We start from the raw sequence: 11670 nt of genomic DNA on the forward strand, positions 1-11670 counted from the left end.
CCTAACTTTTGTCCTGCCACTGGACTTTGATGACTCTGGAAGAAGGAGTGAAGCTGAAGACTTTGTGCAACTCTACTTCACTTAAATCCAATTTATGCACAAGTCAAGACATCACCCTGTGATGTCATTGGTCCTCTTAGAAAACAAAGGACAAACAAATCCTGCCTTAAGAACTTCAATACTGATCTAGGACGCTTTTGATCTGGGGAGTCACAGAGATGGTAAGTCGATATATAGAGTAATCTATTGACACGCCCTTTGCAGAAGCAATAATACTATTGATTAGATTACAGACAATAAGGGTGAGAGCCAAGATCCTAGGTCCCTATGGTAACTGGTAATAAATGGGTCAGATTCTGGGACTCACAAATGACTATCTCATACATTCTACATTGAGGGCTGTTTATAGGATCATAGATTCAGAGCTGGAAGGTACCAAGAACTCATCTAATTCAATTTCCTTATTTTTATAGTTGAGGAAACTGAGGTTATATGACTTGCCCAAGGTAACACAGCAAATAAACGGCGGGGTCAGGATTCAAACCCAGGTCCTCTGAATCCAAAGCCAGGGTGCTTTTGATCAGATCAGATCACACCACACCACACATTTCCCTTTGGGTCATTTGCCGGCTATATTCCGAGTGCTGGAGGAAATACACAGGCAGGTTAAGTCACGGGATCTCCCCTCTGGGGTTCAAGAGGATAAGACACAGATGCCGCCCATACTCAATATTACATGATATGTGTATTAGAGAAGTACAGAAGAAAGTAACCTGTCATAGGTCACAAATCCAGAGCAGAAAGGGACTTCAGAGGCCAGTTAGTCCAACACCTTTGTTTTTTTGGAGGAAATCAAGGCCCAGAGATGTTAAATGACTTATCCAAGGTCACATGGGTACTAAATAGAGCCGAGATTTGAACCCAGCTCATTGGGTTCTAAATCTAGCATTATACTATGTGAAATCTACCTGGCACAGTGGATAGAGAGCTAGCCTGGGGCTAAGAAGATCTGGGTTCAAGTCCTGCCTCTAACACATACTGGCTGTGTGACCAGCCTCAATGTTCTAGGGAGCTAAGACTATTAAGTAGTTAAGAATCAGTCAATAAATAAACATTTATTAAGAATCCACCATGTGTTAGGCACTGTGCTAGGCACTACAGATACAAAGAAAGAAATAGTCCTTGCTCCCACAGAGCTCACAATTTAATGGGAGAGACTACAAGCAAATAAACAAGCACAAACAAGAGAAGGTGCCAATCTATATTGGCAGAGGGAGTTACCCTCTCTGGGAGTTCCCTATATCAATGAAATCACAGATCTAGTCCCTATCCCTATTCTTATGTGATGCTTGAGGGGGTGGGTCTTTCCAAGGGGATGTAGGACTTTAGAGAAGGACATGGTATTTGATTGGGTTTTAAAGGAGGGGTAGGAACTCCAAAGGTAAAGAGGCTGACGGAAGGCAGTCAGTGTTAGGTTTGGAGGTTGATAGGGTAGGACAGACAGCAGTCCAGTTTGACTGGAATATAGAATGCTTGGAAAAAGAACAATATTAGTTAAGTCAGGAAAAAGAGACCTGTGCCAGCTTGCTGAGAGAGCCTTGAATGTCAGGAAACTTGAGTCTGGCCTTGACATAGTCCACAGGGAGCTAATGAACATTGTCTGATTAGAGCAGTGACAAGTGATTAAGTACAGATTCATCCAGCTCCCACAAGGCAAAGGCACCTCGGGGTGGGGGAGAGGAATGGAAGACAGGGCTGTGGAGTCAATTCAGCCTGAAACATACCCTATCTCAACTTTAGAGGCGAGACAGCTAGGAGATGGTGACTGTTCCTTTAAGAACCGTGCCCTCCTTTGTGGTCAGAGGATAAAAGGAGCCCCCTGGGCTGAGGTCTAGGGCTAAGCATGGCTACAGCTGCTTCAACTGTGAGTCTGATACCCCTCCCCCCTTCCTATGAGGCTCCCATCACCCCACGAGCTTGGCAGGGCCTTTATGCTGAGAGGGGTGGGGGAGGGGGGACTGGAAACCAGCCCTTCATGGATCTTGACTCCCCCTCCCCCACCCCTGCCTTCCCTCCCTCCTGTGGCCAGGTGCAGGATTTGCAGACTGAAGCCCAAATGCTGGAGGAGTCCCCAATCCGGAGGGAGTTGTCTCTTGGGGAAGGGCTGGAGAAGCATCCTCTGGAGAACAGGTACTGGCAGGGGCTGCTCTTGTGCACCTGCCTCGGTTTATTAGTAAGGCTCTTTGCCCTCCCTCCCTCTGCTTCTTCTGCCCCAGAGCTTGGCTCCTAAGATTTAGAGCTAGAAGGGGATTAGCCCTCTGGATCCTCTAGCCCAAACCTTTTATTTTACAGAAAAGTAAACTGAGGCCCTTGAGAATTAAAGTCACATAATGAGTCAGTATCAGAGCTAAGATTTGAACCCAGGACTCTGGACACCAAAACCATTATACAAACTTTTCCCATTATACTCGTTTGATATTGTATAACTGAGTTTTACTGTTTTGCTTCCTTTCTGTCTCCCTTCCCCACCCTCTGCAGGTGGGCCTTATGGTTCTTCAAGAACGACAGGAACAGGGCTTGGCAGGACAACCTTCACCTGGTCACCAAGTTTGATACTGTGGAGGACTTCTGGGCGTGGGTATCTGGGATTTGGTGGAAGGTGTTTCAGCTGGGTCTTGGGAGGGAAGAGGGGGTTGGGTAATGGGGAAGAAGTATACTTTTCTACTCTAATTTTCATTAGCTCCCTATTGACTGAGCTAAGCTATACTCAGTTGTCAAACTCTCCTAGTGAAGGAGGGATGACTCTGCCTGGCCCTCTTTCTCTCCCCTAAAAAAAGAACCTTCTTTTTCTCTGAATTTTCTATTCCACTGGGATACCTGCGTTTGCCTTTTCCTCTGGTGAGTAGGAATCCTACATCCTCCTGGCAGGGCTTCTCTCAATTCTACCTGTGACAAGTCCCCCTCATAAAGATCCCACCCAAAAGGACAACACAGTTTGCTATTTGAATGGGGTTTATTTCTATAAGGTGTGTGTCTGCTTGACCAGCCTGACCCTGAGAACCCTAGGCAGGAATGGGTTCAAAGTACTAAGACTTAGACTCCTTTTGGCTTGTATGGGCCGAAAACACAGAAGGGTCCTGGTTGCTAATGTGATCTCCAAGGGTAACCGTGCTTGAACAGGAATCCTTCCTACAACATCCCTAAGTGGTCTTCCATCAATCTCCTTAAAGATCTCCACTGAGAACTCCCTTCTGAGGCATCAATCACATCTCTACTTTAGGACAGCTCTGATTATTAGGAAGTTTCCTCTAACATCCAGGCAAAATATAGTTCCTTCCTCATTCTGCCCTCTAGGGCCAAGCGGAGCTAGTTTAATTCTTGTTTGGCAAGACAACCTTTCAAATCCTTGAAGACAGCTATCATGTCTCTGCTGAGTCTGTTTATCAGTGATGGGAAGCAGTGTGGGGAAGCAGAAAGAGAATGCTGGCCTTGGAGTCAGAAGACCAGGGTTTAAGGGTGTGGCTCCAATATCTACAATCTTGAGTAAGCCAGATAACCACGGTAAGCACAGGCAAAGTAATCTGCCTATGGTGACAGAGGGCAGCTAGATGGTGCAGTAGATAGAGCACTGGGCTTGGAATCAGGAAGACTCATCTTCCTGAGCTCAAATTTGACCTCAGATTCTCCCTAGCTGTGTGACCCTGGGCATGTCACTTAACCCTGTTTGCCTTAGTCCTCATGTGTAAAATGAGCTGGAGAAGGAAATGGCAAACTGCTCCAGTATCTTTGCAAGAAAATCCCCAAATAGGTCATGGAGAGCTGGACATGACTGAAATGACTTAAAAACAACAATTGTGACATGGTGAGTCAATGGCACAGCTGGTATCTGAACCGATCTGTAAAATGGAAGAGTATCGACTCTCCTATCCCCCAGCTGTGAAGAAAGCATTTCATACCTTTAGAGTTTGGTGTAAGTGTGAATGAAAAGATCCCTTTTGGTTACTGGGGAAGAAGTTCCCTTCTAGTCTTGTCTGGCCCTAGATTTTCCCTGTGGCCTTGTGGAAAAAACTCTGGATTTAGAGTCAGTGTCTTAGTGTAATTTTTAGTTCTGTTACTTTTTTCCCTGTGTGACACTGTTAAATATGTTATGTGGGTTGGATGGCATTTGCTGACATTCCTTGCCTTTGTGGGTCCAGAACAGATGGGTCCCTTAAGTGGAAATGAAAGCAAGCAGTACATCAGCCCCTGTTGGCCCAGAAGTAGTTTTTGATCCTGGACAAGCCCACACATCTAATGTTGAAGAACCAGAGGGAACACACCCTTGTTTCACTTAATGGACCCAGGTCCTTCAGATCTCTCAAACTCTCAAGGTCTCCTCCAAGCCTAGACACATCCACCTCTAGGTTGACTGCTCAGTTGAGAATATTGAGAACAGAATATCAAAGCAGAAAAATCAGCCAATGGGTCTAGGTACAAGATGAACTAGTTGAGTTCATGCTTCATGTGGGAGCAACCTGGGGATGGCGAAAGAGTGACACCCCAGAACGTCTAGTGACCACTTGTGACAGAGTTAGAGGAAGAGAGTCAGAAGCCCTCTCTCCTTGTAATGGATGGCGCATCCTGCCCCTTTTGTGGGTGTCATGGTGGGGCACACCAAGAGACCACCGTGCCATATTGTACTAAAAAGTCAAGTCTTTTCAAGGTTGCCTTGTGGCCACAACTGGAGCTCTGAGGTGTCTGTGAGGCAGAGAGTATCTGTGCACTCTCTGTAGAACCCATGTTATATCTGTAAAATAAGAGGGTCAAAAGTGGAGAGACTCCAAGGTGGTCCTTTCTAGCTATATAGCCAGTGATCCCTTTTAGGCTTCAGCCCTTTAAACTCTTGCCCTTGGAGTTCCTCCCATCTGTCTGGCATTTGTGGCTCTGCCCTGGGACTTGCCTTTTCTTCTGGGCCTTCTTCCAAGGTAACATACAAAACATTTCTATACAGCACAGGGCCCCAGCAAAGAGGGTGTTATGGTGTCTCTCTAGGCTTCAGGTTCCCCATGTATAAAATGAGGGAGTTGGGCTCTATGGTTTCTCAGATCCCTTATAGGTCTAAAATGATATGGGACTCTAAGGTTTCTTTTCCTAGGCTCTACAGCCACATCCAACTGGCCAGCAAACTGTCTTCGGGCTGTGATTATGCCCTGTTCAAGGTACCACTCCCTACCCCACCAAGCCTTCCACGTGAGGGGAGGAAGGGAGAAACTCTTCCTAGTGGAATTAGCATCACCTGGATACATTGTGATAGAGTGGAAAAAATGATCCACCTGATTTCACAAAACCTGAGTTGGAATTCCTGACTTTGGCATTAACTTGCTTTGTGACCATAAGTAAATTCCTCCCCCTTCCTGGGTCTCAGTTTCCTCACCAATGAAATGGGGGGCTAAATTAGAGCTTTAAAGTTTCCCTTTAGCTCTAAATCCTACAAACCTGGGTGTTAAGCCTAGCTTCCCTTCTAGGGAAAAGGTTGGGGTAGCTGGGGGTGGACGTAGAGATAGTCCTGGGATGGTTCACCACATTGGTCCTAGAGAGACATTATTCCTCTCAGCTTTTTCCCTGCTGGAGAGTGTCAAGTCTGGGACAGGTTGGGAAATTTTGCCTTCTTAGGCTGGGAGGAAGAGTCTTCTCTATCATGAGGAGCTAAATGATAGCAGGAGTCTCTGACTTCTGGTAGGAAGGAAGCTGCTATTAGTACAGGTTTGAATGAACTGAATGTTTTCTTCCCTTCCTACCCTCTGCATTCTCCCCAACCCCCAGGATGGCATTGAACCTATGTGGGAAGATAACAGGAACAAGCATGGTGGCCGCTGGCTGGTCAGCCTGGCCAAGCAACAGCGTCAAAACAACCTTGACCGGCTCTGGCTAGAGACAGTCAGTATGGGACTGAGTGGGGGAGGGGAGGGAAAGCAGGTGCCCTTACAGGTACCCCAGGCTGCACCCACCCTCCACTCAGGCTATGCCCATAATTCACCCAGATACCCTTGAGAGTGAGGATATGGGATGGGGCTCTCCCTGTGTCCCAGTCTAACCTGGAGAAAACATAAGATTTGAAGTCAGAACTTGAATCTGGAATCCCAACTCAAAAAAAAGTGACTGTCACTGTTTTTTTTTTCCTTTTTCCTTTTTTTGTTGCAGGGGGGAAGGCAGGGCAATTGGGGTCAAGTGACTTGCCCAAGGTCACACAGCTAGTAAGTGTGTCAAGTGTCTGAGGCCGCATTTGAACTCAGGTCCTCCTGACTCCAGGGCCGGTGCTCTATTCACTTTCCGGCCTAGCTGCCCCACTGGTGTTTTTTTTTTTTTTTTTTAGAAAGATGTCTTCCTTCCCTTCTCTGTATGTTCTCTTTTGTAAAATGAGGGGATTGGGCTAGAGGAACCTCTAATCACTCTCCTTCTCACCTGGGGCTGGAAAGAGGATTCTCCCTGGGGATAGCCACAGCTTTTAGGAGGGGCCAGTCTAGGGTCTGACTTCAGAGAAGGACTTTAGGCCCAGGGTTTGCCTCAAAGGTGGCTAGCCCTGGGCCTGCTAGCCAGGGCCAGGGCTAAATACTCCATTTTATTCTTCTGGGGCCAGCTTCTTTGTCTGGTTGGAGAGGCCTTTGAGGAGTACAGTGCGGAGGTGTGTGGGGCTGTGGTCAATGTGCGCACCAAGGGGGACAAGATAGCCATCTGGACCGGTGAGGCTGAGAACCAGCCAGCTGTCACCTTTATTGGGTAAGAATGAGGGGGAGGGAAGGGAGGGAAAACTGCAAGGGCTTCCCAGGGTGAGGTTATAGTCTTGGGAACTGGAGAAAGGAACAGAAAATGCTGAGACTGGAGGGAGGAAGATACTGGGAACGCATGGATGGGAAACATAACATTTCCTATGCCTCCTAGACGGGTCTTCAAGGAGAGGCTGGGGCTCTCACCGAAGGTTGTCATTGGCTACCAGGCCCATGCAGACACAGCCACCAAGAGCAACTCTTTGGCCAAGAACAGATTTGTGGTGTGAGGCCCTAGTGCCTATACCAGGTCCCTCCTACTCAGAGCTATAGTAGTGCCCTGCCCCCCACTCCAGAAAATAAAAACAAATACAAATCACTAGGTATGAACCTATTTATTGAGTAGTCCAGATTTGATGATGTTTCTAATGAAGTATCAAAAAGGGAAATTGTGGAACGAAGGGACAAAACCTATTTGCTTTGAGTTTAGGCGAAGTATTTTCTCTTCCATTTCCAACACTTATAAGTAACCATAGAGATCAAAGAAATGAGCCTGTAGGGCTCTTCTGTCTCAGATGCTGGCCTCCATTTGAGGTCTCCACATGGTGGGCCCACCTAGACAATAGGGGAAACACCCCTACCCAGAACAGCCCTGATCTTGGGTGACACTGAGGTTACCCCAAAGCTAAGACATTCTCTCTCCACTACTCCCCAAATCACCCGACAACTCGTCCCCATTACCCAACCTCCTCATCGAGGAAACTGGCTATCAGCCTCAACAGATAGGTTCCTTTGGCTGTGTGCCTTAAAGCCATGTAAAACCTGATAGATAGCAAATGCGGCATAAATGTTAGCTATTGTTAAGTGCTGAGGATACAAATAAAAAGACAGGGAACTTACAATCTCAAGGGGCTTACAGTCTCATGAGGGAAGCTGAAAACGGGAGGTGGGTCCACAGCTCCAAGAGTTCTAGAGAAGTCCAGGAGCAGTATAGCCTGTGGGAAATGAGAAGAGAAACCATGCTGAGCCCTCTCTTTACATAAAGCCCGGCAGCCCATGTCCTGCTCCCCTATTAAGGGTCTGATCAGAGGGATAATATGAGTACTAGGCTGATTCAATCTTGTAGCATGGTGATAATTCCTAATGATGAGTTTCCTAGGGAAGGAAAGAAGGCATGATAGTTCCAGAGAAGTCCAAAAGCTTATAGGAAATAGGAGGGAAAAGTCCTTTTCATTACAATTAGACCTCACAACAATCCTGGGACATCGATGGTATTATTCAATTTTCCAGATGAGGAAAGTGAGGTAAACAGAGGTTAAGAGACTTGCCCAGGGTCATGCAGTGTTTGAGGCCAAATTTGAACTCAGGTCTTCCTAACTCCAGACCTGGCACTTTACCCACTGACTACCTAGTTGATAAACACACACACATTCATATACGTATACACATATTTATATATTTTATATGTTTGATACACATACATATCAAAATAGTCCAATCTTGGGTATGTTGTATATTTACACATGTAACATATACATATATACACACACATACATATACACATACCCACATATATATACTATGTGCGTATATATGTATGCATGTGTTGATATGTATGTGCATGTGTATATATGTATATGTTACATGTGTATATGTATGTATGTATACATATATATGTCTATATATCTCCCTCTGTTCTGCAAAGTTGCTAGCCACCAGGCAGCTACCCATCAGCTGATACTAATTAACTTTTAATCTTCTTTTAAAAATTTATTTGTTTTTAGTTTTCAACATTCACTTTTCCAAGATTTTGAGCTCTAAATTTTCTCCCCTTCCCTCTGTTCCCCCTCCCCAAGATGGTGTGCAATCTGAAATAGGCTATTGTAGCAACAATCTGCTAGCCACTACTGTAGTTGCGTAAGACCAACACCAACCCGCACGCAGAAGGGCTGCCAATACAGATTCTTTGATCTGCTTTTCTAAGGAAAGTAACTTTAAGGGGTTAACAATCTCAGTTTAATCAGACATACGCATACCGTTCACTTAGTTCTGGGGGGAAAGATCAGCCCCCTGAACTTCAGAGCAAATACAAACAGACATTACAAACATCAACAGACCTTGTCTGGTCAAATCACAATACATAGTTACCAGAGAAGCACCAATATCTGTCTGGGTTATCAAAGCTGGGGGGCAGCCCTGAGTCTCAACACTCCTTCCGTGAGTGAGCCCCAAAAATCAAACACCAAGCTCCCCTCAATTATATCCAGTTGGGAGCCCTGAGGGCTCTGACCTCACCCAGGTTGGGTGTATGAAAATTCCCCTTCCCCAGTATTACATCATATACAAATCAATGACTCCTGATTGCCTCAGTGCTGAGAAATAGCTGGGAAATATTCCAAAACAAAGACAGCAAAAGGTTTCCCACCAGTTCAAACAAAGGGGAGACTTGATCGTCTGAGCATCCCAAAAGGGAAGAACAGGGAAAAGTCTGATTGCCTTAACAGCTATACTGGTACAATCATTTTAAACATATTTCCACGTTAGTCATGTTGGAAAAGAATTGGAACCAAAGGGGAAAACCACAAGAAAGAATAAACAAAATAAAAGAGAACTTTTTATCTTTTTTTTAAAAAAGGCAGTAGGTGTTTGGTTTTGTGGTTCATAGGCTTATAAGATTTAAGGAAGAGGCCCACTGGAGTAGGGGAGGTAAAGTTGACCTAAAAGTCAAGAAGAGGTGGCTAGGCACACAGGAAACAGAACCTTGGGCCTGGAGTCCAGAAGACTTGAGATCAAATCCAGACTGAGACACTAGCTGGGTGATGCTGGGTAAGTCATTGATCTCTGTGTCAGTTTCCTCAACTATAAAACTGCAAAAAACAAACAAACCCCAAACTATATAATACCAGCACCAGCCTCCCAGGGTTGTTGAGAAGAACAAACGAGATAAGGTTTGTAAAGCACAGTACAATGCCTGACTCATAGCAGGCATTATATAAATGTCAGCTATCATCATCATCATCATCATCACCATCACCATCGTTCAGATCTTCCCTCTCACCCTGGCTATGTGATCCTGGGCCAGTTCCCCCAGGCATTTCTCTGAGACAATTCCCTCCAGACTGAATCACAGTTCTAGTGTTTCAATGTGAATTTTAAATGAAAACAGTCGATACAAAAAATGGAGGTCTTTAATGGGGCAGAGGAGTTTCAGCTCATAGTACCACCCAGCTAGTGCTGGGGTATCCCAGGAGGGAGGCTGGGAACAGGGTTCATGTGGAGTACAGAAGCAGAGAGAATGATTAGGTTATTGGTGGAAGGGTTGATGTTTCACTAGATAAGTTGTTTTGCATAATAAGCAAAAGTTCATAAAGAAAGCTTGGGAGTCTCAGGAGGGGAGAGTTTTGGGAGACTGACAAAATAATCCGAGGCTAGAAGGGACTGATGTGGGGGGCAAAGCCAAGATGGCGGCTGGAAAGCAGGGACTTGCATGAGCTCCCTGCCAAGTCCCTCCAAAAACCTATAAAAAATGGCTCTGAACAAATTCTAGAACTGCAGAACCCATGAAATAGCAGAGGGAAGCAGGGCCCCGGCCCAGGACAGCCTGGATGGTCGCTGGATGAGGTCTATCATGCACAGAGCTGGGAGTGGAGTGGAGCAGAGCCCAGCGTGGGCGGCAGCAGGACCAACCAGACTGAGAGCCAGGCAGAACAGGCCCTAGTGCCCTGAATCAGTGAGCTGTGGCAGTTACCAGACTTCTCAACCCACAAGCACCAAAGACAACAGAGAAGGTTAGTGGGAAAAGCTGCAGGGGACAGAGTGAAAGGAATTCACAATTTGGCCACCACCCCGGGGACAGTGGGGGTGGTGCAGCTACAGAACCACAGCTGCAGTTGCTTCTGGCCCCAGACCCACCTGGTGGGAGGAATTATGTGGTGGATCAGAGTGAGAGTACAGAGCCTGCTTAAGATCTGAGTCAGGTCCAGCTTGATGGTTCTTGGGGGAGGAGGAGTGCTGGTGTGGCAGAGCTGGCTGTACAGTAATAGCTCTGAATATAACAGTGCATCCCCTCAAGCTTGGAACAAAGTACTCTTTACTCTATAAGCAGTCATACCCCAACAAAAAACTCAAGGGTCAAGTAGTGGGCTGGGAACATGGCCAGGCAGTGAAAACGGACTCAGATTCAGTCTCAGACTTTGGAATCTTTCTTTGGTGACAAAGAAGACCAAAACATATGGCCTGAAGAAGTCAACAAAGTGCAAGAGCCTACACCAAAAGCCTCCAAGAAAAACATGAACTGGTCTCAGGCCATGGAAGAGCTCAAAAAGGATTTGGAAAGCAAGTTAGAGAAGTAGAGGAAAAATTGGGAAGAGAAATGAGAATCATGCAAGAAAACCATGAAAACCAATGACTTGCTAAAGGAGACCCAAAAAAATACTGAAGAAAATAACACCTTAAAGAATAGACTAAATCAAATGGCAAAAGAGCTCCAAAAAGCCAATGAGAAGAAGGCCTTGAAAGGCAGGATTAGCCAAATGGAAAAGGAGGTCCAAAAGACCACTGAAGAAAATACTACCTTAAAAATGAGGGTGGAGCAAGTGGAAGCTAGTGACTTCATGAGAAATCAAGATATTATAAAACAGAACCAAAGGAATGAAAAAGTGGAAGACAATGTGAAATATCTCATTGGAAAAATCACTGACCTGGAAAATAGATCCAGGAGAGATAATTTAAAAATTACTGGACTACCTGAAAGCCATGATCAAAAAAAGAGCCTAGATATCATCTTTGAAGAAATTATCAAGGAGAACTGCCCTGATATTCTAGAGCCAGAGGGTAAAATAGAAATTGAAAGAATCCACAGATCTCCTCCTCAAAAAGATCCCAAAGAGAAAACTCCTAGGAATATTGTTGCCAAATTCCAGAGCTC

General features: G+C 45.6%; 1 protein-coding gene across 1 annotated transcript; it reads left to right on the forward strand.

The window, feature by feature from the left end:
• The first annotated feature begins 1903 nt into the window (after positions 1-1903).
• Positions 1904-7033, forward strand: EIF4E1B (eukaryotic translation initiation factor 4E family member 1B). The gene is made up of 7 exons (XM_036752299.1): positions 1904-1924; positions 2090-2190; positions 2539-2634; positions 5135-5198; positions 5803-5916; positions 6617-6756; positions 6919-7033. The coding sequence occupies exons 1-7, from the start codon at positions 1904-1906 to the stop codon at positions 7031-7033; spliced, it is 651 nt and encodes a 216-aa protein (XP_036608194.1).
• Positions 7034-11670: the final 4637 nt, after the last annotated feature.

The sequence above is a fragment of the Trichosurus vulpecula genome, chromosome 3, assembly GCF_011100635.1.
Source record: "Trichosurus vulpecula isolate mTriVul1 chromosome 3, mTriVul1.pri, whole genome shotgun sequence".
Taxonomy (NCBI): domain Eukaryota; kingdom Metazoa; phylum Chordata; class Mammalia; order Diprotodontia; family Phalangeridae; genus Trichosurus; species Trichosurus vulpecula.